The 27921-nt window shown below is 45.7% G+C and overlaps 1 protein-coding gene across 1 annotated transcript in view; it reads left to right on the forward strand.

The window, feature by feature from the left end:
- PIK3AP1 (phosphoinositide-3-kinase adaptor protein 1) overlaps positions 1-27921 on the forward strand; it is a gene marked incomplete at its 5' end in the record, with an annotated part of 73250 nt that overhangs the window by 39145 nt on the left and 6184 nt on the right. The window contains 8 exons of the mRNA XM_019555529.1: positions 3997-4186; positions 9570-9665; positions 14697-14879; positions 15729-15791; positions 19967-20172; positions 21942-22014; positions 24706-24861; positions 27538-27608. Of these exons, the coding sequence (XP_019411074.1) occupies positions 3997-4186; positions 9570-9665; positions 14697-14879; positions 15729-15791; positions 19967-20172; positions 21942-22014; positions 24706-24861; positions 27538-27608 (1038 nt within the window). The remainder of the gene's footprint in view (positions 1-3996; positions 4187-9569; positions 9666-14696; positions 14880-15728; positions 15792-19966; positions 20173-21941; positions 22015-24705; positions 24862-27537; positions 27609-27921) is intronic.

The following is a 27921-nucleotide window of genomic DNA, read 5'->3' on the forward strand; positions in this document are numbered from 1 at the left end:
GGGGCAGCGATCAGGGGGCTGGCAGGGGTCCCCCCCATGGTTGTAAAATGATACAACCTTAGGTACCACCAGCAAATTTTTTGTTGTATAAAGTAATTATAATAAATCGGTTAACATGTAGCACTGACAGGTTGTCTGCGTACCACTGGTGGTACGCATACCACAAATTGGGAACTGCTGCTTTAGACTATTCTGTTCTTCCCTTCAGTGCCCTGTGCTGTGCTGTGCTGTGCTGAAATGTGCCTGATAGAAACTCTGGGAGTTGACTCTGAGCCCTGCTCCCATTGTGCTGTTTCTCTTTGCCAGCATTTATTGGTTTTTATTTTGTAATTCTGGTTCCCCTTTTTCAGTCTGCTGCTTTTCAGAAATATTCAGCACATGTGGATCAGTTCCTGTTTTAGATCCACAAGAGCACTGGCACCAACAACTTCCCTGAGACAGAGGGTCTCAAAACAGGTTTCAACCAGTCCCTATCTTTCCTTTGCTGGAAAGCTACCACAGTTGTTACAACGGGCTTCTGCCCGTGGAGGCAGGATACTTTGTTCACTGCAGACCAGTGGCTTACTCAGGTGAAACAACTGGACTGTTACATCTCTGAAGAGAATTTCCACAGACTGAATATGTGATGTTTTTTTCTTGACACATAACACACAGTTATTGGCCACTGTAATTGGCTTGGATTTCATTAGCATATCCACTGCCTCAGGTACTCAGGCTGTTTGCTCAGTTCCCACCAGTCCAGGTGTAGTATTGTGATGCTAATTTTTTTATTCAGAAGGAAGTGCCTGAAAGCTGCTGGATTTTGAATTCTCACACTTCCTCTAGAAGTAAAAGTTTTCACTAAATGGAGACAGATCCCAACCTGCTCATTTTAGGATGAGGTCATACGAAGTGGCAAGCAGCTACTAATTTGTACACTCTAGGATCCATTTTTTGTCATTTGCCCTTGAGCAGAAAGCCAGCACTTGGCTAGGTGCCACCTAGTTCTACAAAAGGGAGCTTGCTACCTCCTGTAATGCATTGATTACACTTTTGTGACAACTGGGATGCTGCTTCCAAGAGAAAAGGTGAGCTGGAATTCCTGTTAAAACAAGTCAGAACTAATAATGAGCTACGTGCAGAAATCTTAAATGGACAGTGATTGGGGAAGTGCACTGTTCCCAAACCTGGTGATTTGAGTGTGCTAATTAGCACACATCAGAGCAGAGCTCATGTGTATAGGTGCAAGGAGCCCCTCATTGCTCCCTGGGAAAGCTGTAGGGTGCTGATCTCCTCTTCCATGTAGACAGCACACCGCACCCCCAGAATTCCTAGTTCCAATCCCACAGCTCCAGCTGGAGCAGGAAACTGCAGGAGAACTCAAAGGAGGAGCCAGGTCTACCTGCACTGGGCCTGGACTGAACAACAAAAGAGAGGCAGGCCTACCTCCACTGTGGCCTGGACATACAACTGGTTCCAGACACACTACTTAGCTGGGACATAAACTGCAACAGCAACAAAATGTACTAGGACTCAGACCTGGCCCGAAACATGCCAGGTCTCAAGCCCAGCCAGCAAAACTGCCAGGCTCCAACCCTGGTCAGTTTGCTCCAGGGATTAATATCCCCATGGTATTATCCCACTTTAAAACCCAGGGAGAAAAGGGGGTAAAAGAGGAGAGAAGCTGATTCCCAGACTCTAAGACAGATGCTCTCTCCCTTTACCTTGGATTTCCCATACACATAGCTCAAACTTGCTTTTCCAATGAAGAGGGAGGAGACCCCCTCACATGGAAAACAGTTTTCTGCAGCTTAGTTCCCCAGTTATGCAGCAGCCTCTGTAGCAGCTCTTCCTGCAGCTGGAAGACTCCTATATACCTTGGCATGACATAATCCCAAATTTTCCAGTCAGGGTTTGCAATGCTTCCAGCTTTTTTTTTTTTTTTTTAGCCAATTAACTTCAGAGAACACTGTTCAAATCTAGCCAATCAGGGTAGGGGTCTGATTTCCCCTGCTTAGGTGACTTTCTGGTATGAGCACACAGCAGGGGGTGTCCCAAAACAAAAGCCTCTTGTATCACTGTAGGGGGCTTTTCTGCCTACATGTAGACAGCACATTTCTCTAAGCCAGGGGAGAGGAGGCCAGATACACAGCAAGTATAGTGAACATGAATATATATATATAGCAATACACTTTGCAGTCTAACGTGATGTCCTACAACATGAAACTAGAACACCTTTGCAGTGCAAAATGGCTTGTACACTCTGTGTATGTTATATTTCCATTAACCTCCAGAGAAAAATGCACTGTATTACCCAGTCACTAATACAGAAGAGTGCTAAATAGGTGAGTCTGAAATCATTCCACCACATATTCCTACTGTGCTCCTCCATAAGAACAGCCATACTAGGTCAGATCAAAGGTCCATCTTGCCCAATATTTTATCTCTAGTAGGGTAGGTAGCAGGTGCTTTAGAGGAAGACCCTGAAAAACAGGGCATGTGTAGAATGATCTGTCCCTCCCAGTTACCAGGCGCCAAAGGATTAGGGATGTTCTGAATTTGAGGTTACTTCCCTCACTTGCATTTAATAGATCAATGCTTCTCCACCTTTTTGGACTTGAAGCCTCCCCCATTGGATTCAAGCCCCCCCACCCCACTCCCTTTTGTGATTTGAGTGGCACCGAATGTCAAAAACGAATTTATATATTACAGCGCTTACTTCCCTGCAGAGGGGCAAGGCAGCAAGGGTGGGGATTGGCCAGGCAAGGATAAGGCTTGACCTGGACTTACCTGCTTTTCTCTTCACACCTTGCTTATCTCTTCACATCTTGTGGTACTCTTCAAAGGATCATGTGGTACCTCAGGGCACCACAGCACCCTCATTGAGAATCATTGCTCTAGATGGACTGATCCCCTATACATTTGTCCAATTGCTTTTTGAAACCAATTATATTATAGGCTTCCACAGCTTCCTGTGACAACACATTCTGAATTTTAGTTCAGTGATGTTGCATTAAGAAAAGGGCTTCCCTTTGTTTATTTTAACCCTGCTACTTGATTTCCTATATCAAGTGCCCCCTACTTCTTCAGTTATGTAACATGGAAAATAATAGTTCTCCGTTCACTTTTTCCAGACCACTCATACTTTCATAGACCTCTCTCATATCTACCATTTAGCCATCTCTTTTCCAATCCCAGCCTTTCCAGTCTTTCCTGGTATGGAAACTGTTCCAGAGCCTTGATCATCTTTGTTGACCTTCTCCTTTCTAGTTTCCCTATATCCTTTTTGATATGGGGTGACCCACATGGTGGGCCAACTATGGATTTTTGTTTCGATGTTGCCTCCTCCCTTAGGTGTGGGTTAATATTTGGAAGTTTCTCTCCATAACGAATGGGACGGAGACCCTCCAGAGGGCAGCACCAATTTCTACAGTGAGAAAACCTGCTGCTGCAGGTTTTGTGGGCTCAAAGCACAGTTCAGCTAGTGCATACAGCAGACTGATATCCCTGGAAATTTTAAATCTTCTGCTCATTCACAGTGTGGGCAAGTGCGGGGCATATTCTCTCACAAAGACAGTCTGTGGCCCATTGGTAGAGCTGTCAAGTCTGCATGAACTCATTCAAACCTCAGTCAGATTCCCCCATTCAAACCTCAGACAGTTTCCCAAGACTGTTAGAAGGTGGGGGCCCTTCAGTACTAGGAACTGGACTGAATATGAATTTGTTTTACCATCCACTGGCTCTGTAATGATCTATGTAGCCTCTTTGATTCACCCCTGACTTGGGATTGGGTGGTAATTTGTTAAGAACCACCCTTGGGTCAATGGTTTTAGATCAGTCTGGTAACTCTGGTCATTGGGTGGACTCTGTGATGTTAAGTATCTTGTACTTGAACATGTGTAAAAAAAGATCAGAACAGGATAAAAGGGCTCTACCTCACCATGGAAGCACAGCTTTGTTTCCTAAAACCTCTGCTTGAAGTAAGTTTATGCATTTTTCTTGTGCTCCTTCCTCCAGGAAACAGCAGATATGCTGAAGAGTCACATTAAGGAGGAACTGATGCAAGTTGAAGCCGATGAGTCTGTTTATGAGTCCATGGCCCACCTCTCCACTGACCTGTTGATGAAATGTTCCCTAAATCCTGGCTGTGATGATGAGCTGTATGAATCCATGGCTAACTTAGTGTCTGGTGCAACAGAAGATCTTTGTACGTATAGTCTTTATGATTAATCGAGTCTGCTCCGACGTGCTGTAATTACAGAGTGTTGGAGGTGCCTCTTGGTTTGTGTCCAGGCACCCCAAAATGTTAAAAGGTACCATCTGTTCTCCACCTAAGTTTGTAAGCCCCTCTTTATAAAGTCTTATTTAGTTGCTGTGGAGATTATTTTGTTTCTGGAAAACCAAGATTATTCTGAGTTCAGGTGAAAATAAACAGCAGGGCCAGTCAAATTCTTCAAGAACAAAGCTCCTGTTGTGCCTAGTAATTAAGTGTGTTGGTGGGAGGAGGACTGTGGATAATGCAGACTATTGTGAAAGTTTTCTGCACAGAACTTGTTTTTGGATGTTTTGGATTCTCCTTTTGGGAGTCAGTGGATCTCTGCATGAAGTTTGAATGTGGTCCAGGCAAAAAACATTGATGCTTAAGATCACCAAGCTAAGCTTCTCTTTCCTCTGTATTTGAAATGTTTGAACTCCACAAAAGCCCAAACAAAGTTGACTTATCCTTCTGTTGTGTTTTATTTATTAACTTTATATGCTGTGCTTCCCAAAAGAGGCTAAGGGCAGCAGAGTTAAAACAGGGAATTACCATGTGCTGAGCAGTGGTGGCACAGTGCCAACTACTGTGCCACTAGTGGTAGCAGTGCCTCACTTCCCAAACAAAAGGCAGAACCTGGGGCTACTGTCCCAGGCTCCCCCCTAGGCCAATCGCCACACTACTGCAGGGTGGCTTACAATAAAATAGATAAAATAAATACAGAACAAATAAATAGACACAGAAAAAAGAAACAGTAGATACAATAAAAAGTAGATAATGACAGCACAAAATATTAAAATAAAATAATATGTAATAGAAGACCCTCCCCAGACAGTGACCTAAAGCCTGCTGAAGGCCTGCCCAAAACAAACTGAATAGACCAGGGGTGCTCAGCTTCCAACCTGTGGCGCTGTGTCATTTGGCCCATGGGGCTCCCCACAGATCCAGAAATTTGGCATTGGGAGAGCAGTGGCATCACTCCCTTGTTGCCAAATCTCCAGATTCATGGGAAGCCCCAAGCCTGGCACATTGGATCTGATGCCTGATCCAAGTGTGCAGGGCCAGGTAGGAGCAGTGCTGGGCCCCAGAGCCCAATACTAGCAGGAGAGGGCAGTGCTGGGCCCCAGGGTCCAGTCTGGCCTATAGACCAGCCCCATGCCACTCATTTGGCCTGTGGGGCCAAAAGGTTGCACACCACTGGAATAGATCAAACTGAGTTCCCTGTAAATTACCATGTACAAGTCTTTGGAATGAAACTCTGAAATGTAGCTTCATTCTGAAAAGTGACTCTCAGTGGCAGCACAGGGTTCCCCATTTTTGGGGGCTTAAGAAGAAAATAGACTGAGTCAAGCAGCATACCTTGAACCTTATTACTAAGGGACGCCTTCTTAGTCAAGCCTGATAAGTTCAATGGGTTTGCAGAAGCTTGTAAGATGAGAAGTTATTTTTTTGATGCATTTGAGCTACATCCTGTTTTTACTCTCTGGTTGGCATGCAGGGCTAAGAAGAGCTAAAAACATTAAAAATCCCAAACCATTCAGCCACTAAAATGAGCATCTGACTCTGACTTTGCACAAGGAGCCTAGTGGAGTGGTGAGGTGCCATTTTTAAGACTTCACAAAATAGAGCTGCAGTACCATGGCAAGAAGGTTTGGCACCTGAGAAAAAACACTCAGCGGCAGCCCACCCTCTCCCCATACACGGATCCCGGGGGGCACACGTCCCCCCCATGCTTGCCTGGAGTGCACACAGCAGTGGGAGCCACCTTGCCTCCATCCCCACACCCTCCCCAAATAAGCTGCTTGTGGCTTCGTCCTATGCCCTGCCCCAGCTGGGCAGCATGTGTTGGCGCCCCTTCATTTCAGCACCTGGGACGGTTGCCTGCTCACCGCCCCACAACTGTCCCCTTGCTACAGCACTGTAGAGCTGTGTTTTTAATATGGAGGGTCTGTCCATGGAATTTCTTGTAACCATAGACTAGTTAGAGACAAAGTAGTTTCTCCTTTCTCCACAGTGCTGTGCTTCTGTTTGCTTTGGGGTCGTTTCTATACAAAGTGATGGTAAAAGGAACATAACTTCCAAGTCCAGCTACAGGAGCTGAGGAAACCCAAGCTTTTAATTTTAGAGATTTAAATCTTTAATCTATAAAATCTGCAATTGTAGAGACACTCTTGGAAGAGAATCTATTAAACTAGTGTGTTATGGAGTTCAGAGAAATGTTAAGGACCCCCCAGATTCTCATTAAGCACGAGTCCTGTACACTCTTCCCCTTGCTATGTCTCATGGTACGAGCTGTGTAATTAGCAGCTTCCCATTCTACTCCAGCTTTTCTGAGGAAAACATTTCTGTACTATTTATTGGTTTTGAGGTACTGCAAGAAACTGCAGCCTCCTTGTTTCCCTCAAGTGAACGGAGAGAATTGTGCACAAAATGTAGCTGCTCTAAAATTCTGTGATTATGCCAGAACAGTGAAGCCTGTGTCTTAAAGAATGAAGAATTGACCTATGAATACAATTGGCTTTGTGTACGCTTGGTAAAACCTGACAGAAAGTGCCTTCTATTTATTAGTGGAAAAGGGGGTTTCATAAAAGGTAGGTACAGACGCAAACTGAAACAAGTGCTTGTGTATTGTTGCTGTCTTTAAAAGCCAGTGAGCAGTGACTCATTTTTAGCAGGTTTAGTTCTCTGATGCCTTAATGAGCAGCTGTTAAGATTTCTAAAGTCACTAGTTTCTGGAGTGTGAGGATGGGGAAACTGAAAGCTAATTTTTCAGACTTGTCCAGCCTTGTGCACTGTAAGACCTGAGGTCCCAGCATCAATTCACCTCTCCCCCTGGCTTAACAGGCTAAGACCCTTCATCCAAATTCCCATGCTAGCCTCAAGCACACCAAGACCCCCTGCAAAGCTATTGGTTGTGCCACCTGGCTATAGGGTTCAGATTCTGTGTGATCCTTCTCCCCCAGATCTCTGGCTCCAAGTTATATTCTCAAGTCATGCAACAAGAGGAATAATTTTTGTAGCTAGCAACATTCAAGGTATCTGCTTGATTTACTGCTTGATCTTCATGCAAAACAAAGATATCTGGTGTACAAGGATTTCATAGATTTCATAGACATCAGGGCTGGAAGAGACCTCGGGAGATCGAGTCCAGCCCCCTGCCCAAAGGGCAGAAAGTCAGCTGGGGTTATAGGATCCCAGCAAGATAAGCATCCAATTTACTCTTGAAGGTGTTCAATGTAGGTGCTTGAACCACCTCCGCTGGCAGACTGTTCCAGACCTTGGGGGCTCGGACAGGAAAGAAATTCTTCCTTATGTCCAGCCTGAAACGGTCTTGCAGGAGTTTGTGACGGTTCGACCTCGTCATCCCTTGGGGCGCTGTGGTGAACAAACGTTCCCCCAGATCCTGGTGGTCACCCCTGATAAACTTATAGGTGGCCATCAGATCACGCCTGAGCCTGCGCTTTTCCAGGCTAAAGAGTCCCATGGCTCTCAGCCTATCATCGTAAGATCTGTTTTCCTGACCTCTGATTATGCGTGTGGCTCTCCTCTGGACTCTCTGGGTCCAAGGACAGAGCCTTGAGGGACCCCACTTGTCACAGGGCAGTTGTCTCTCCCAAGGTTCTTCTTCCGTTAGGCATTTAAGTTTGTTTCCATTTTCTCACTGTATGCTATTTATTAGGACATGTCAATACCCTCTATACCTATTTCACTAGATTATATCACTCATCTAATGTTGGTTTTATGCTCACTCATGTGCCATCCTCTTGTGACAATGGGTATGTAGAACAATGCTCAAAGATGCTTTCCCACCCTCTTACAAGGTTATTGGTCTTCTATTTTTTGAGCATAGAGAGGTAGTTAGCTGTATTAACCTGAAATCAGGCAAAAGGCAGGGTAGACTTTCACCTTCTATAAATAAATAAGCTTTGCCTGTCTGGTGTTGGCAGACGTTATTACACTTACATTTGACTGTCTGCTTTCATGCAAGTTTCCAACATAATTCTCAGTGAGATATGACACTTGGGTTTGCCTACTGTTGATTTTGTTCTTTCATAGCAAAATTTAACATGGCTTTGGATTGAAAAAAGAAAAAACCGGACCCCATACCAAAAACATGCTATAGTCATGCCATTAGTCATGTTTTAAAACTAAATAGGGTTGGTTAACAATTCATTAATGTCCCTTAAAGCATACCTGATGTCTACACTGGCTATAATTACTAATAATGATATAAAACAATGACCACTTGATACATAATTTTTCTTTGCTTGAAGTAGATGAATGTTTTTTTGGCTATTTAGATTGGCTTTGCTCAGAAAAGTAGCAGGTACGTGATGTAAAGCTTTGACTTCATGGCTTCCTGTTCCTGTAATGGTGTATTAGTTCTACAGAACATGGACAAAGAGGAACATGGTACTATCTATCTTTTTCTATTCAGAAAATAAAATGAACTTTGTATTCCCTCCACTCCCCTAATTCCTTCTACTTCTGAATCCGAAAACCAGCAGGTTGGTTAGACTGTGGCTCATTTTAGCACAGATATTAGCATGGCTCATTCATATAGGTTGCAAATACCATTTTATTAACATTATTGATTATTTGGGTGCAAAATGAAAACTTACTGTACAAACAGGCGCTCTACTGCTGATAGCTCTGTCTTGGGCTTTGTGGGTTTTAAACTGGCTGAGAGCTAGCAGTCTAGCCACAACAGCACTGAGCTCACTGAGTGCTTCAAAACTTGCTTGAGAAATTGAGTAACTATTTAGGTGATTAATCTTCATCTGCTCAGGTACGTCTGTGTGGGTTGCAGTCACTTCATTGACTGTTGTAGACAGACTCTTACAGACAGTAACTACCGGTAATTCTCAACATGCATTTGGTGCCCTCACTAAATGATGTTAATCATGTGTGCTGTTATGTCTTCCTGAGCTGTGCATTGGAAGCATCTGGAAACTGGAAGAATGAAATCTTCCACTATGGCTTATCGTTTTTGATTACATGAAATCTAAATTGTCAGAACAGAAGCTTCTTCAAAAATGAGACTTGTCATAATGAAAGCACTTGTATTAAGCTGGCTACAATGAAGTATATTCCTTTTTTTTTTCGGTGTAGGTATATAATTCTCATTGGTCTCAATGGAATTTAGCACACAAACAATGGTAGGGCTGTAAATTGTCCATCTTTCTTTTTGTTTCTTACCATGAAGTCAAGTAGCTGGTGGGTGGTCTTGGGGACAGTATTTTAGAAATGTCATCAGCTGATTGTATTGGGTTTCTACATGGAAAACACTGTTTGAAGACAGTCATCCAATTACTGTTCACAATTGCTCTTCTAGATGTTGAGATGCTCCAATCAAAATCAGACACCCCGATCACTAGAGATGAGATTTCTATGAGAACCAAAGACTCTATGCTGCGCAAATTTTTAGAAGGTGAGAACTGTAGGCTTGCAAGTGCATGTGAGGGGTGGTGGGGGTTGCTCTGACTGAGGAGGAGCCTTTTCGTTACTATTAAACCATTCAGATGAGAGCAACTTGAAATATCTTCCTGATGTGGAAAGCTAGAAGCAGACTGGTACAACTTAAAATGGTAACAATGTCTGGTAAAATGGTCGAGGTATCAGACCTGCTTGGGACACAGTACAGTCCATTGAGAACTGGGAATTTCTGCTAGTGGTGTTGTATTATTGAATAGTTATGCCAGTGCAGATTGAAGAGACATGGCCTTTATCTCTCTAATTCACTATGTAACTTCCTACATTGGTCAAATGCCCCTCTCCTGGGCAAGGCCAACCTAATGCCAGACTGCTTTGGAGAGAAGAGGAGCCAAATGGCTGATTTTTCAGAAATGAAAGCTGTCCTTTAAATCTCCTCTCATCTGTTGTACCAACCCAAAGTGCTCATGGAGGAAGACCTATTTAATATATGGGGGGAGGGTTGCTTGTTGGGGTCAGTGACTTGCAGTATGCTGCAGTCACTTTCAAGCTTTTTTGCCATAACCATGAAGGCTAGAAACTTCCCTTTATTGCATTTCAGAACAGAGGCTTTCAATTGCCCAACTTCAGGATTCTTAACTAACACTAAATAAGGTAATATTTGTGCTAAAATGGCAAGTTGGCCATTCAGCCTCTAAAACAGCTTATCCACTTGTGCTGAGTTCTGAATGTCCAGTATCTTCCCTTGTGTAAAACATGACTCTGACTCCAAGTGGATTGTTGATTAAATTAGTGGAGTGTCAGATTCATCTTTGTAAAGGGGAGGCTGGCTTGGACTTTTTGTATGGAGAGCCACAGCATCTCTCTGCAAAATGGGACTCCAGGGGTGTTTTTCTAAGAAAACATCCTCCACTGAAAGAGGAGGAATAAAACTACATGAGATTTGGAACTATCTTAATCTGTGCAGGTACATTCATTTGTGGTCTGCATCTGTTAACTGAATTTCATGTCAGCTACTATGTGTTGTGACTGTTCTCTACCACTGGTCTCCAGTTGTGATGGGCAAGGGAACTTTTCTAGACAACATGTCCCTGGTTAGATTGGCATTAGGGGAAAGAATTGTGAAGGCATTGTATTTGCCAGATTTGTTCCCTGAACAATACCTGGTATCTGAGACCAGATCTGTGCAAATAAAACTTTTGCTGTGGCAGCAGTGGACCCATTTCATACTGGCAAAATGCTTTTTCCTTTGCCACTTGTAGCTTATTTTCCTTGTTGAGCCTGTTATACATTAAACACAAAACTGTGCTAGGAAGCTTTTGTTAACAAAGCAGTGCTCACCAGTCTCTGAAGCAGTGATTCTCAACCAGAGTATTGTGGCACCCTGGGGTGTCTTGAGATCTTTTTAAGGATGCTGTACCATGCTAGGCAATGTTAGCAGTGTTGGGTGTGCAAACATGACCCACAAGATAAAACCCAGAGATTTCAAATAGGAATTCATAATATTAAAAACATTGTGAGCTAGTGTCTTTCTGAGTTCTTTTCAACAGAAGAATTGCTCTAGTATTTTTCTGTGGTCAAAAAGTGAGAGAAAACTAAGAGCTGGTGATTTCTAAAGGTGTCCCAAGTCTAAAAGAGTTGGGAACCACTGCTCTGAAATGTGTGCCCACCCTGGGTATTGTTCTGGGAAATCCTATTGCCTGCTGCCACCTGCCACCACCTGCCTGTGCTGCTGTGAGCCTGCAGGGTGGAACATGGGTCTAATAGAAGAATTGGCCATTAAGTAAAGCCAAGAAAATGACACTAAGATGTCTTGGCCAGGAACTTAATGTGGCACTTGGGGCACTTGTACACATGATACTATTAACATGTACGTGATGAAAATGTCACTGTGTAGCTTAATGGTGTCATGGTGTACACATGCAAGACTTTGGGGGGTTTTAAATGATTTTGCATTGTTTCAAACTAAACTACATCCAGATGTAGTTTAGTTTGCAGTTTTGCAAATTGCAACGGTGCAGCTGTCAGCTCACCCCTTAGTTGTGGGAGAGGCAGGCAGGCTCCGTGGGGAAAAAAAGGATCTTTTTTTTTTCTGATGGAGCCTGCTTGCCTCTCCCATGGCTGGGGGCAAGCTGCTGGAGGGCCAAGTGGCTCCGGAGCTGCAGGGGCCCCCAGTTCTTCCCTCCACAGTGGCAGTGCCCCCTGGGGCTACCTGGGCAGGTTGCTAGCGGACCTCTTTGTTAAACCCAGGATAGGGTTGGGGAAGAGTTGGATTAAGCTGGGTGCTGCCTGCAAGCTGGGGTAGCACCTGGCCCACTAGCAGCCCACCCAGGCAGCCCCACAGGGCACCACCACTGTGGAGGGAAGGACTGGAGTCCCCCCAGCTTAGGGGCCACTCAGCCTGCTGGTATCTCAGCCCCGTGGCAGCAAGACGCAGGCAGTTCTGTTGGAAAAAAGGATTGGGCCCCTTGCTGCTTCTCCCTTCAGCAGATGCCTGCTAAAAGCAGAAGCAGTAAGAGGCCTGATCCTTTTTTTTTTTTTTGGCAGAGCCTGCATGCAGCTGGGGGGGAGGGGGGAGGGGAGCAACAAATTGCCAGTGGGCTGAGCTGTGGGGTCCCTGGTCCTTCCTTCTGCGGTGGCAGTATTTCCCAGGGCCACCCAAGTAGGCTGCTAGTAGGCTGGGTGGTACCCCACCTCAGAGGCAGCACCCGGTCTGATCCAACTCTTTCCTGCCCCCAAGCTGGGGCACCACCTGGCCTGTTAGCAACCCAGGGGGTGCTGGGTGGCCCTGGGGGGTGCCACTGTCATGGAGGGAGGAACCGGGGCCCCCTGCAGCTCAGGGGCCCCTCAGCCTGCTGGCAGCTTGCCCCCTGGCAGTGGGCAGGCTCTGACCAAAAAAAAAAGAAAGAAAAAGCCTCAGGCCCCTCATTGTAATGTGACAGAAAAATTGAAACAGTTTAATCCTTAGGGTTACTCTATGCCCCACTATTTCAATTTAGGGGGTGTAGAATAAAACCTTGGGTATTAAACCCCTGTCACATATACAAGAGCCCTTGGATTTCATACTAATGTGATGGAAGAGAAAAAAATCCAATTGGGAGACCTAATCTGCACTCGTCTTAGACACCCAACCAACATCTGATTTCCAGCTGTACTGCCCTGCTGGCTCCCAAGCCTGATCTGATCTCTCTTCCAAAGCTGGTGCTTTTGCATTTTCAGACTACACTCAGTCCCCAGCTCCCCACTTACCCTCAGACATGATCAGAGTCCCCATCCAACACTTCCCTGACTCTTCAGATTCCTGCAAGATCCTGTTTCAGTTCCCTGTGAGGGAAGAATGGGACTGAAACTGTGGCTTTTAATTTCCTACTCTGTGTGGCCCCTGCTAGTGCTGTCACTCTGTGCTGGTGGCATAACAAGCTGAATGGGCATCTGGGGCAAACCCTGCAGGTGGGGAAGTGGCGGGGACACAGTTCTGGGGAGGTGAGCATGGGGCAGGCGAGGCCCATGGATTCTGAGGAGGGGGAGGAATGTGGTTTGAGGGCAGGGGTTTGAGGGGGCAGGAACTGTTAAACAACTGCGGCTGTCATGCATGTTCTGCCTGGCCCAGCTGTTGCTCTTAAAGCAACAGCAGCCAGGAACTATTTCAGAGTTCCCAGCATGGAAGTGCTGCCAGGACACGGACTCTGTAGAGGTTGGGAACAATTCCAGTGTCCTCCTAATTTGGCTACTGGGGAGGGTGCTTCTCTTGCCCACTCCTAGTTATGCTGCTGCTCTGTGGATGCCATTGTCCCTGCCTTACAGATTTGCATGCATCACTGAAGGGAGGAATGCTTCAGTGTTTAAAGCATGTGCTTAGGACTTGGGAAACCCTGATTCAGTTCCCTGCCATTCAGTAAACTGTGGGTAGCCTTGGGCAAATCACTTAGCTAGCCTGCCTCAGTCACAGGAGTATTGTGAGGATGGAGGCACTAGGGACTGCAAAACACTCTGTTGCTATGCTAATAGGGGCCAAATTCATATTAAAGCATGGCCTTTTATATTAAGTTCCAAGGGGAGTTGGTTCAGCTTCTTTGGCAAGATATCAGCATTCCAGTTCATTAATATAAAGACAGGAACAGGTTCCATTTTCAGTGTTCCCTTTGTCTCTTCTGCTCTTTTCCTGTGGCATACTTTAAGTTCCTTATCAGGCTCATCATAGCTGTCATGTGCAAGAAGCTAGCATATAGGTTCTTGGGGGCCTTTTGGGGTAAATTGTAGCCTACACTTGCAAGACAGGGTGGGTGGGGGCTTGGCAGGCAGTGGCGGCACTGAGAGGGGAGACTACAGGGGAGCTATGGTGAATTTTGGTATGCTGCTGCCCCCTTCCATAGCCCCCTCTCCAAATGCTGCCAGTGCCTTGCCTCACCTGCCCTGAGCACAGCCCACCCTTGCCCTGCACACAAATCTGGGGGGTACATGCCCATATGCCTCCCCTGGGGTGCACTCAGTGGCTGGGAGCTGCCCCTCTCCACACTCCCGAATAGGGTGGCCATCATAGAGGACAGTCCGGGTGTCCTCTGTCATCTATTGATATGAAACTGGACACCTTTTATGTCCTCTATTTTTCTCTTCAAGAGAAAAGTAGAGGACATAAAGGCGTTGGGTTTCGTATCAATAGAGGACAGAGTAGTAGAAAACTGGAATGTCGCTTTACAATGGTCACTCTATCCCTGGATGAGCCATTTGTGGCTCTGTCCCACAGCCTGCCCAGCCCTGGCTGGGCAGTACCTCTTCCTTCCTCTACCCCAGCCCCACTCCCTCCCTCACTGTGGTGGCTTTGATCTGCCCCCCCCATACCCCTTCCCTCTCCCACACTGCTTTCTCCCCCACAGACTTACTGGCTGGATGTTGATCTCCAAGCTGCCAGGCTGCACGTTGGCAATTGTATTGGTATTGGCTGATATGGCTGGTTAATAATTGGTCATCAGTATTGGCCAAAACAATCTTCATCCCTGCACCCCTAGCACTGACTCTTGTTGCCTTTCAGGCAGTAGCGTAGATATGCCAGATTCAGAAGAAGATTCTTTCCTGCAGTGCAGTGGGGAAGATCTTTACTACACTATAGCACAGGATGACTTTCCTCCAGAGGTGGCTAGCAGGCCCCCAGTTCCTGTTCCAAGGCCGGATGCCAGCTCCCCACCACCAGACAAAGAGCTGTACATTTCCAAAGGTGAGTCCTGTACCAGAACAACTTGTAGTCAAAGCTACAGAACATAGGTTCAGGGTGCGTGTAAGGTAGATGGGGAATAGAGATGTACTCCAGATGCCAAATGCTGATCAGAATCCACATCTGGCTTCCCAAATCCCCAGAGTTTGGATTTTTCAATTCTGGGGTCCTGGTTCAACTTGCAAGAGGTAACACCCCATTTTGGAATCCAGTTCGTGATCTGAGTTTCACTCTTTTGCCTACGCTAGGTATATCCCAGAGTTGCAAGGCAGCTATTAGGCCAGTGGGAAAACTGAGACATAGAAACTGTGGCAGTGTGATACAGCATGGAAAGAGCTGTGGAGACAACTTGGGAGTCCTGACTCCAAGCTGCTACTCTAAATCACACTCACTTCCATCAGAATTATTAAATACCTGTGGAACCACAAGATAAAATATAGAAAAGCCATCCTTATTGGCTGTTGTTTTTCATATGATCTGGTAGATTTCAATTACATGGAATTGTCAGGTCAAATATTTTAAAAGCAGATTTGGAAATCCTGGACATAATATTTCAAGTACATTCTAGAAATATTATAGTAAAGCAATGGAAAGTCACTTAAGGTGACCCCCAACAGCAGAGTGACACTAAAACACGTGTTGAAAAACATGCAGACGTTGGTTAGGGCTGGATGGGTTGAATCAACTGATGTTCCAGGGAAGGAAGTTCTCATACTGTCCCTGTCCCATTTTCTTTCACAATCGTCAGTGGGGTTGCATGGGTTGTAAGGTAGTGCAGAATTAGCTTCATTTTTCATTCTTTCTCTCCTGCCTGATATGCAATCTGGTATCTAAAGAATATGTGTCTTACAGTTTTTGCACAAAAAGCCCGAAGACCTGAGAATCTTTATATCTCTTCAGAGAGGGTTAAGAAAGGTAAGTCTGGTGTCTGCACCTTGAAAAAGTGACTGACTTAGATTCATGTGTGAAAGTATATACTGATTTACTTCCATTGCTGGAGTGGACATAGCCACCTGCAACCTCTCACCTAAGTGCATTGTTGAGGCACAAATGTGTGTCTAATTTAAACTTAATTCATAAGAAACACCCCTAACATATTTTAGATTCCACCAGCGCTTGGATGACCCTTTACCTTTAAGTCTTTGAGCTGTTTTCAAAGAGTATCTGGAAAGATTCTAGTTCTGTGGCTGGGGGTGGGAAAAGATTTTTGATTCATGGATTTTGGGAGGTGGGTGACTTACTATAGGGGTGACAGGCTTGCTCCTGTGTGTTGATTATAAGTCTTCAAGACTATCTGTAACTGGGGATGCATACCAGAGTCTGATGATGACATGCTTCTGCTTTCTGGGCTACGCATCACCTCTTCATTTTGCTTTGTTTAGCTTTATGTGATCTAAAGCATTTGTAAGGAAGTACCTAAAAAACAACCCCATTGATTTCTTGGTAGCTAACAATCAGCTAAATTAGTTGCAAAGCACTGTTAGGCCAGGAAATGTCAGCCATAGGTCACTGCTACTGGTATAAAAAGTATAAAAAGAAAATAAAACAGCTTCCTGTATTGAAAAAAAAAGTAGATGTGCAGTCAGGGACAGGATATTCTATATATATATATAGCTGGTTTATCTTTCTATCAGTCAAACTTAAACTTATACAGAAAGCAAGACTTCTGTGTTTTTTCTGTTAGGTTTATAATGCTCATTCTAGTATGCTGTTAGGGCATTGTACCCAAAACCTTATGTAACCCTTGTGGTAGGCACTGTTTGGCAGCAACAAGGGCCAAGTTCAAATTTCTGGGTACTCAGTTTTCACTGTGGCTCAAGCCCCCACCCAGAAAACTAGTGTCTCTGAATTTGGCTGGGGTCTTCCCCATAAACCAAACCTCCTCCTGGCAAGTAATCTAAACACAAAAGGACAGAATTATTACAGAAAACAAAGCTAAAAAAGAATAAAGGAAACATCAAATGCAGTTCAAACAAAGGTATAGTCTCTAGTTTGCACCTCTTTTGGGGAGACTCCACCCATGCCCAGGCAGTCTGAGACATGGCAGCTTACCCAAAAGGTTAGTTCTGGGGGCCTGCACCACTATATCGGCTACTCAGTAACAGGTTGGATGTGAGGCCTACACTGGAGAGTCTTATAAGCTGCTCCTTGGGGTTTGCTGCACCTTGGGGAGCTGCTAACGACCGTAGGTCCTTCTGTGATGCAAGTGGCCCCTCATTGCTCCCTGGGAAGCTGCAGGGCACTGATCTCCACTTCCACACGATGGCTTTGATAGGGTTCTTGCGGCTTCAGTCAGCATACTGCAACCCCCAAAATTCCTAGTCCCAATCCCACAGCTCTGCTGGGGCAAAATAGCTTCAAAAGAACTCTGCAAGTGTATCAGCACTGTGGCTTGGACGTACAACTGGTCTCAGCTGCACAGGTAGGCTGAGACGAAAGGAGCTGCTAGCATGAAAAATGGACCAGGCTCTAGGGTTGCCAACCCTCCCAGATTGGCCGAGGGTCTACTAGAATCAGCTTCAGTCTCCTGGTGACTATTGAAAGCAATCCAGGAGATTTTAATAGGATGTTTTAAGAAAATAAATTCAATTAATGACATTGCATCATATTGGGGGAAGAAATCTCCCAAAATAGCTTCAGTCAGAGTTGGCAATCCTACCAGGCTCCAACCCTGACCCAAAACTGCTAGATTCTACTCCTGGCAGGTTGCTCCAGGGATTAATACCCTCATGGTATTATCCCACTCAAACCCCAGGAAAGAAAAGGGGAAACAAGAAAGAAGGAGAGAAGAGGAGTCCCAGACACAGAGACTCTCTCTCTCCCTTCATGTAGGCTCCTGGAACCCTCTCTGTCCCAACCGCAGCTCCAACCAGCTCCCCTTTCTGTGTACCTGGCGTGATATATCACTCTGGCTTTTCCAATCAGGGCTTCCATGCCATTCTCTTAACCAGTTAATTTAAAAGATCACTGCCCATTCTAGCCAATTAGTCTAGGGGTCTGATCTGATCTCCCCTGCTGAGCATGTCTGAAATCAATCTTTCCTTTTCAGTACACAGCAGGGTGGGTGGAGTCCTAAACAAAAACCACAGGTGTCAGGACACCCCAGGGGGCTTTTCTGACTACCTGCCAAGACAGCCTTGCTTCTTTTCAGATCACAAGTAGAGATGAGACAAGATACAGAAAACATGAGTACGTACAGTAAAGCAGATACATATTAAACATGATCGTATTTAAAGTAGAACACACTTTGAAGTACAAAACTGCTTGTACCTTTTGTGTGTCTTATACATATATTTTTAACCCTGTAAGTTCTGAACCATCCACAGGCCTTACTGACCTTAGAATGGGGTCATTAGCAGTAATATGCTGCTCTTACCTCATTGTTTTTCACTCATGGTTCTCATAATACTTCTTCATGAAGAAAAGCAATGGCAGAAGGCAGAAAGAGAAGTACTTTAGCAGGCCTATGGCAGAGCTGGGAAGATACTCCAGACCTGAGTCCCAGTCCAGTGCTTTATTCACTAAAACATTCTTGCCTTTGACCACTGCTTCAATACATACAGTATGTTGAGATGAATGTTGGTTTAGTAGCTTGAACACTGGATATCAACGGCACCTGACACCCACTCTGCTCTGACACTGGGCAAGACAGGTTTTCTCTCAGAACTAGTTTTTCCTGTGACATTTTGAATTTGTTTAAAATAAGCTATTAAGAATGAGAGCACTCATTATTATTACTATGTGCTTGCACACAAGTACCCCAGGTTTTGTCTGGTACCTCTCAATTTTATTGTAACACGAACAGTTGCATACATGGTCATATCTAGGATTCTGAAAAACAGGATGTAGATGGTGTAGCACATTAACTCATAAATTCAGTGAACATTTCTGTCCAGTAAAAAATAAACTAGAAGCTTTATTAATATGTTAGGGGGCTAGCACTATAGTATTTATTTAAGATCAAAGCAAAAACAAATATTGGAATGTGTACTAATTTGCTAATTTGCTAGATTATATATAAAGTTTTAAAAAATGCTAGGCAAAGATTAATCAAAATAGTCAAAAGATATTATATAATTAGTTCTTTAATCATTCCAGTTTAAATGCAGGTCTCTTATTCAGATTTATAAAGCAAAATCTAGCTTTCTTGAGCATCTTGACAGTACCTGTAGTACTTCACTGTCAGTCATTTCTATACCTGAGTTAATATTACCAAATCTGAGTTAAAGCTTTTAGCTAGGGCTGTGAAATAGAAGAGAGGCATTACCATGAACATCTAAGAGATAGAAAAATTGCAGAAGAAAGACCATAGTGTGGACTGTCAAGACCACAGTCATTAACACTGGCGGCATGGAGAAGGATTAGCCAGAATTAGCCAGAAGTCCATCAGAATTCCGTCAGAATTAGGGAGATGACAATAAATAATGAAGTCACTTGACTCCCTCAGTGCTGCCAGAATAGAAATATCACTGCCCCTCCCAGGCAGTTGGTTTTAAAATTTGGGTGGAGCAAGCATCAAAGGACACCCCTGCAACTTCCTGCATCTGCCCCTGGTTGCACATCATAGAATGCATCCAGGATGGGTCACTTGGGTTGCTGGAACCACACACTTTCCTGAGTTGTCTGTTCAGATCATCTACTATACCTGCACACTAACTTAAGCATGTTTTTACCTGTCCTGTGACAAAAGTCCTGGATACCTGGGGGATCTCCACTTGTATAATTAACATTAGAAATGTAAATTGTACCAGCTCTCCTAAGTTAGCTGCTGCTATAGGTGTAACAACAGCACCTTTCTAATAGATGCTGGGGAAACCTGTAAGAGCCTATTTGCAGTGAGCAAATGCCTGACCCAGAATGGTTGCAGACACATGATGTCAACACTGGTATAAACTGTTGTGTTTTACTACTATTTTTGTGGAAGTAACTTTACAATGGAATCAAATGAATTAAGCCAATGTAAGGCTGCTTGTCATGCATCTCCTCCTTGATAATGCTAGTGTAAAACCAGATTCCACAGGCATGTGTTGTGTATCCAGGCCAAAAACTGATTGCACAAATTCAGTAACATTTTGACTTTCTCGTTTCAGAACCAGCCGTCAGGCTAGTCAGGGACGCATCTCAGTCAAGCGTATATGATCCATTTGCTGGGATGAAAACCCCGGGTCAGCGGCAGTTAATTACTTTACAGGAACAAGTCAAGACGGGAATACTCAATGTGGATGAAGCTGTGCTTCATTTCAAGGAGTGGCAACTGAACCAAAAAAAGAGATCAGAATCATTCCGGTTCCAACAGGTACATGCTTTTTTCTACTTGTTAGCTGTTTTCCAGTCTTGATCACTTAGTGGCTTCGCTGCTCAACTTAGCCACTTAGCTACCTTCCTCCAGGTCACCCAACAGCCACTGAGGGCTGTTATTTTGTGACTCATCTCTACCCTGTAAGGTCCTGCCCATCCTGTCTGTGCTGAAGTTTCATGCTTATCAGTAGCCTGATCCATCTCCTGGCACTTTGCAAGCCAGAATGAAAGAAGGCTTTAGCCAGTGTCCAGAGGTGCTTCTTTATGACTGGCAAGATGTTCTAGTAAACTAGTTTTAGGAAAAAGCTTTGATTAGTCAGCCTAATCCCTGTGTGGAGGTCAGTGTCTGAGAGCAGCTCAGTAGTTTGCAGCAGGGGCTGAAACACTAGCAGCCATATTGTAATGCTTCTGTGTTCAAGCCTCATTGGCTTTCCCATGATTAATGCAGCACTAGGTTGTGTTATCATCACTGCCAGTTTAGGCTGTGTCAAACTTGACTATGATATATGAGCTAAGGCTGTGGGTGCTACTGTCATTCGAGCCTCTTTTTGGAAGGGCAGGACTATACTTCTACCCCATTCTCTCCCACAGAAGTCCCCTTGATCCAGAGTACATCATGCTAATTTCTCTTATGTGTTGCTTCACTAAAATCCTGTGAGTGACAGCTAGCATCCTCCATGCAGAGATGAACTGAGATGTTGTTTGGAATCCAGTACACTGCTACATACTAGTATAAAAACAAATCTCCTTCCCACATGTATCCCTTCTCCCCTGGACACATGACAGTCTGCTCTGTTCTGAAATTCTTTTTCATCTACCAGTTGCTGCTGCTCCTTTCCCACCTCTGTAGGTTTTCATCCTGTAAGGCTTTGTCCCCAAGAATGCCGTTCCATAATGTAACGTCTTTATCACCATAAGATGCAAAGATTACCATGCACTGCTGTGGTGTGGCAGTGACACATCAGGTCCAGTTATATCTCTGGACTTCAGGTTCCCACATATTTCAACAGGGAGGGAGTGTCCTTTGTAAACTGGGAGGAATAAACAGCACTCTGTCACTTGTGCCCATAATTGCCTCTCTCTCCAATGAATGTGGCTGGATGTTTACTTCAGATAGGGAGTGGGCAGCACCTCAAATCCTGTTCCTTTGCCAGTATCAGTAATAGAGGGGATACAAATACAGAAATCAAGAGAGACAGGGATAAGTAAAATCTTCTCTAAATGTTTTTTGAAGATTTCTAATGAAAAACATTGGTGGCTTTGCAAAACATTACTTATATATGCAGTAAGTATCTTCAAGTACCTTGGCTCCTGAAATGCAGCGTACACAATGTGTAACCTCCTCAGAGGACTGGATTAAAGCCCACTCACACAGGTTGGCCTAGATGTTATAGGAGGTGTTTGACTTCTAGTGGTATGAGTTGTTTTTTTCTGGTTCTGAGACAGGACCCCTCTCCCAAAAGGAGTATTTCTGGGGGGAAAGAGGACGGACTTCTGGTGGCAAAGGTTAGGGGGTGGGATTTCTGGTCCCAAGATGGTGACCAAGGGGTTGGGCAACTGTCAAGGGGCGGGCTCACCAAAACTTGTTAAGTGGTCCTCCACCCAAAATAGTTGCCCGCCTGTGGCCTAGAGCCAGATTTTGCAGATTGTATGGTTCGTACTGTAACTTGGAAACAGATATAGCCCAAATGTGTTCTTGGTGCGGTCATAGAATTGTACATGTTCACTTATCTAAATCCCTGAGAAAAACGTTTTGTGATATTCTAGGAAAACCTGAAACGGCTACGAGACAGCATCACCCGGAGGCAAATAGAGAAGCAGAAAGCAGGAAGAAATTCTGGTAACAAATTCTGAGTCATACTTTTCTCTCAGTCAATGAAGCTACTAATTGGGTAACTTGTACAGTATCTAACCATTAGTGCACGCATTATAATAGACATTGTAGGCTGAAACTTGTCTGCTGGTATTGTATTAACTGCATATTAAATTGTTGTATACACTGTACACCAATTTAGTGTACAGACAGTAGTCTGTAATATATACACATAAAATACATGCCTGTATAATGTATTGGCAAGTAAAACATGGGGAATCTACTTAACTGCCTATGCCCCAGTTTCCTTTTCTCCAAATGGAGAAGATACGTGGATGCATGGGTGAGGATCCATATTCATAAGCATAAAGTACAATGAAGATCTATGAGTTAAAGGACTGTATCAAAGGGTTGGGCAGCTGGCGTTCTGTAGTGCCAGAGGGTGATGTTTTCAGCTCTGGTTGAGCCAGCAGTCCTGGAAACTGCAAATCGCCTAAGGGTTAAGCTCTACTGCTGCAGCCAGGGAGCACCATGCTGGTCTGTCCACTGCTCTGAGCAGTCAGACTGTGTAGAAGGATCTGCTGCATCCCTGAGGGCCCTGCATGACCGTTGAATTCTGCTGCCCATTTCTTTTTATCCCTGCCAGAGAGTGCTGAGAGGCTGCTACAGTAAACCTTATGGAGCTGCTAGAGGAGTGTTGGGGAGTCAGGGAATAGGAGAGCTAAGGATCGTCTAAGGACTGGCAGCAGTTTGGGAGAGGTAGATCTGTGCTGTTATCAGTCTTTCACACAGACTGTGGTGCAGAGAGATTTCTGTTCCAGAGCTGGTAACCCAGTGGGACCTCTTCAGGGATGTCTGATGTTGACAGGAGCAGCTGAGGAAGCCCTTTCCCATCATTCCTTGGGGATAAGGAGGACTTTGTGCTCTCAGGGTGTCCCTGACATCCTGCTCTGCGGTGCGCTGCTGTGTTGTGAAAGCCTCAGGCAGGTGTGAGAGTAGGAGGTTTCCCTCAGGAATCAGATCCTGTTAGGTTGTGCTTAAAATACTCATCCTGGAAAGGGGCAGATTGACATGGAATTTTCTTGAGTCTTTTGAACTGTCTGCAAGTGGCTCCAAGAGAGCTGTAAGTACACATGTGGCTTTGAAATGTTCAGTCCCCTCAGCTGCACACTTGCACGAGGTAGCCTGCTGTGATTTCCCCTCCAGCTGCTCTGTGCACATCTGGTCCCTGGGGCATGACTGAAGGCCTGGGCAACTGGAATGTGTTTAAAGCTGGCTCCTTCCCCTTAACTCTGATTCCCCCATATTGCAGCCAATCTGTTAATCCATTCCAGGCTCTTCTCTTTGGGCTGTCTTAAAAACAATACAGTATCTCCAGGTGCAGCCTCCATGTGCTCTGAATCTCTTGAAAACTTTCTGGCTACACAGTACAAACATAAGGCCATCCTCTTCCATGCTCTTAGTCTGTCCCAGTGTTAGGCAACCCCCTCTTGTGTCATCATCCTTATCCTGAGGACAGGTCAGGCCAAGCAGATCCTTTCTGACAACACAGCTTTTTTCTCTTGGGGAGAGGGGAATGTTGAGATTTGTCTTCTGGACCATTCTGTTTAGTCCTACTGGCCTGAGACTCCTAGATCTGAATCAGTAGTCGTACTCACTCTGCCTGTCTCATAATCTGCCCAACCCTTAAAGTTGCCCTAGTGCTTCTCATGTACCCTGTACTTTACAAGGGGTGCCCTGGATGGAGCACTGGTCCAGTGCCACTGTTCTACAGGTTGGGGGGAGGCAGAAGGGCTGAAGAGAACAATTCCATGGTTTGTCCAGCACTATGTAGCAAGCCAGTGACAGTCTGAATCACAGCACAAGAATCTTCACTTACTTTGGCTGTTACCATAAGACACATATACAAAGCATGCTGCAGTATGGTGTGGAGATATTTGAGTTAGATCTAAGTTGCAGCAAGCTGTTGAACTGAGAAGCAGAGGACATTGGCCTGGGTGGAGTACTTTGCTACCACAGCTAAACTGCTTCCAGCAGCTAAGCCAGCTTGTTCTGTGCAAACTTGAGTATTTCTGTGTAACACTGCATTGTGCTGTGTAGAGACCCACAGTAATCAGCCTGGAGATGAGAGCTAGAGAACAAAGTGGCTTATTCAGTCCAGTGTGCTTCTGCTGTGCAGGGAGAATAGTGATGCTATTTGCTAGTGTCACCCAAAGGTGGTTGTATTACCCAAAGGTGGGGAACACTTCCTTGGATACCTTAAGGAAGGGACAGATAACCTTCTGACCCAGAATGACCCACCCTAGGTCAGAGGTAGTCTGTACTAGGACCTGACTGCCACCCTTGCTTGTCCCCATGGTGGCATGGTGAGAGTGCCCACAGCTGAAGCCGTAGCTCTGCAGACCAGATCCAGTGGTTCTGTGGGCTGGATTTGGCCTGCAGGCCATAGGTTGCCAACCCCTGCGTTGAATGTTGATGTGAATGATGTCACTTGGAAGTATCACCTTCTTCCTGCAAGTAAGAGCAGAGCTGTTGATCAGCTGCCCTAATCCATTGTAACATTGGTAGAAACTGAGCTGTGAGGGCAAAATTCCTTGCTGGACTCTGAATTCTGATGTGAGGGAGTTCACATTTAATCTTTTGTATGGAAGTATGGTTGTCTACAGCACTTGAGAAAACCCTGACTGTGACTGAACTATGCTTCATTTCCCTGTCTAGACTTGGAAATCACTGAGCCTATTCACCATTTGTATAATTCTCCTGGGAAAGTAGAATGCGGGATTTATGAATATACCCCCAGAAAAAGTGCTTTTCCACCAAAAAAGGAGCTAAAGCGAGGGGACTGGAAAACGGAGAGCACCTCAAGCACGACGAGTAAGTAGGTCCCCTGGTCCACTCATTGGTACAGAACTGAGCTCACTTCCTCTCTTTGGCTCTTGGTTTGGCTGAGAGAACAAATATTGCCCTCCCAAATACTACAACACTGACTCATATGTATCTTGGTGTAATCTACCCACACTGAATAGCTATAGATATCATACCACCCACCAAACACAGATTGGCTGCCTCAGCTGTGTTTTAGAAAGTCAAAGATGCCTTTAAAATTGCTACAACAGCAGCTATGACCAGAAGCCACAGCACCCACAGGGCCTCTCAAAATCTGGGAGACTGCATTTGGTGGTGTGGGTGCTGTCTTGCCCTGACTCCAATACTTGTATGTAATGCTAGGATTGTGAGGAGACCTCCCCATTCCTCATACTGGTTTAAAAATTATAGAGGATTATCAGGTTGTAGATTGGAACCCTACTACTGCAGAGCCATCCAAGTACTGGCACCTGAGTACTGGCAACATAACCATCTTGGAGCTGTCAGATTGGCATAAAACTTGGGATTTCAAATGGGCATAATTTTGGTGTAGCAACTGTGACGGCAGTTTCCTGAGGTGTAAACTGATATTGGAGTCGACACTTTAATTTAAATGCAGCATTGGTGATTCTAATACAGTGGTTTTCAAACTTCCCAAAGTCATGGAAACTTTTCGTATTATTTCTGTTGTGGACCCCCCACACCTATCCTAAAGACTGATGCAGAGCCAGATGACCTGGCCAGGCAATGGTGGCCCATTGCCTCCATCCCACTCCACCATTACTCCTAGTCTCTTAATGGAACCCCTGACGACCTATTGCAGAGCCCAGTGTTCCACAGAAAACAGTTTGAAAACCACTGATTTAATGTGACTGCAAGGTACGGACCTGTGAAGGACCTCCTGGAAGCAAAGTGCAGTTGAATGAGCCTGATCTTGATATCCAAGCTGAGTGAAATGCAAAGACCAAGGATAGGGGATTGCAGAAAGGATGAATACTTAGATTAATCTGTCAAAATGAAGGTGTGGAGAAAGCAACTGTTATAGCTCTTTAAAATTATAACACTGTGCTGCTGATTTGCTCTAACATGGGGGCTGTCAACATGGGGTATGTGTACCCTTGGGGTACTTGGGAAGGCCCCAGGGGGTATGCAGTGGCAGTGCAGAGAAGCAGAGGTACTGGTAGGTGGAGGGGTGGGGCTGCCACCACGCACCGCTTCCCCGCGCCCAGGTACCCCCGCTTCTCTGTGCCATCCACAGGTGGCAGAAGTGGGGGCTAATGAGGTTCAGCCCGTAGGGCCACAAGGCAGCCTGGATGTGGGCTTCCAGCAGCTGCAGCAGGGGTGGGGAGGGGCATGCATGCAGCGGTGACAGAGGGAGTGGGTCTAGGGAGCTGGGGCTGGGGCAGTCGCTCAGAGCAGGGCACAGGACGGAGCTGTGAGCAGCTTATCTGGGGCTGTGGCTCCTGCTGCTACATGCACCCTGGATCTGCACAGGGCAGGGCAGGCTGCCACTGTAGACTGGGGATGGGGCTGCATCAAGCTCTTCTTGTGGGGGGAAGAGAGGGGGGGAGGGTGGACTGCACTGTGGAGGGCAGCTGTGGCACTGGGAGGGGGCTGCAGCCACTGCAAGATTTGTAGTAGCCCACTGACACCCCCCCCCAGCACTGCTGCCACCCACCCAGAGCACAGCACAAACCACCCCCCCCCACCAGGAAGAGCCTGGCGTTGTTCTGGCCAGCCTACAGTGGCAGCCCATCCTGCCCTGCACAGATCTGGGGGCACATGCCCCCCCATCCCATGTCCTACTGGGATGTGTGCAGTGGTGGGAGCCACTACCCCTCCCTGCACCCCCCGAACAAACCATGGCTCTGTCCCATGCCCCTCCCTGACTGTGCAGGACCTGGCAGGCCGGGTGTGGGGTCCCGGAGGCTTCGTCCCCTCCAGCCTGGTGGTTCAGCCAAGGCTGGCCCTGCTCCGGCCCCTGGCTGGGGTCCCCAGGCAGTTTGGGGCCAGTGCCAGGGTGGGGAGGAACCGGGGCTGGGGGCGACAGTTTTCTTGGTGCAGGGCCTGCTGGGAAACAACCCTGGGCATGGGGGAAGGGATGGGTGCAGCAGGCCCTGGCCTTAGCCTAGTCCTGGGCCTGGCTTGGCTTGGCTTCCTCCCTATCCCTGCTGGGTCCCAGGCCTAGGCCCCACACCCTCCACCCCGCGCACCTCCACCTCCACTCCCTTTTTCCTCCTTGCAGCTGGCTGGGCAGTGGGGGGAGGTCCTGATTTCAGCCTCCCACCACCCAGCCAGAAGGGGGTATAGTCCAGAAAGGGTACACTCCTTAAAAAAGGCTGAAAACCCCCACTCTAACTGATCTGCTCTTTTTGTCTGTCTGCACTAACCGAAACCATTGCAACTTTGAATGTGTTTCATTTGATACTCCATATAGAGGTCCTCCAAGTTTTCAGCAGGGCACCAGACAAAATAGTTACATTGCTTCACACGACACAGGCTTGTGAGTGGTAGGTCTCTCCTATACAATTTAAAAATGGTTTAGTGTTGCCTGTTTACAGTCTGACCATTTCAATGGGCATTAAGACATAAAGGGGAAACTGGCATGAATTTTCCATAGGTAACTTCCCTATAAGTGTATGAGATTTAACAACTAACTTGTTTTTTCTCTTCTACTGTCTCCAGGCAGTGCAAGTAACCGATCCAGTACTCGAAGCGTCATGAGTGGCAGTAGTGGAATGGAAGGTGATAGCGAGGTATGCTTTCAGCTCTGTTGTACACTGTCTGTTTGCCTTCAGTGTGCATTTGGTCTGATCTTGTATTGCACTATTTAAAAAAAATTCTACTAACAAAACTTACAAAATTACAAAGCAGCTTTAGATCTTCATTAAAACAAAGTTACCCACTTCTGCTGTAAAAGGTAGAAGAAACAAACTAATATGAAATGTGATTGCTATGGGCCTCTGTGCAACCTTGTGAATGTAACCCTCTCTACATCTGTTCTTACCCCTCGCTTGGTTCATATCTGTAGTCTAATTTAAAAGCTCTTTGAGGCAGGGATCATTCTTG

The sequence above is a fragment of the Crocodylus porosus genome, unplaced genomic scaffold, assembly GCF_001723895.1.
Source record: "Crocodylus porosus isolate Cpor-Errol unplaced genomic scaffold, CroPor_comp1, whole genome shotgun sequence".
NCBI lineage: Eukaryota > Metazoa > Chordata > Crocodylia > Crocodylidae > Crocodylus > Crocodylus porosus.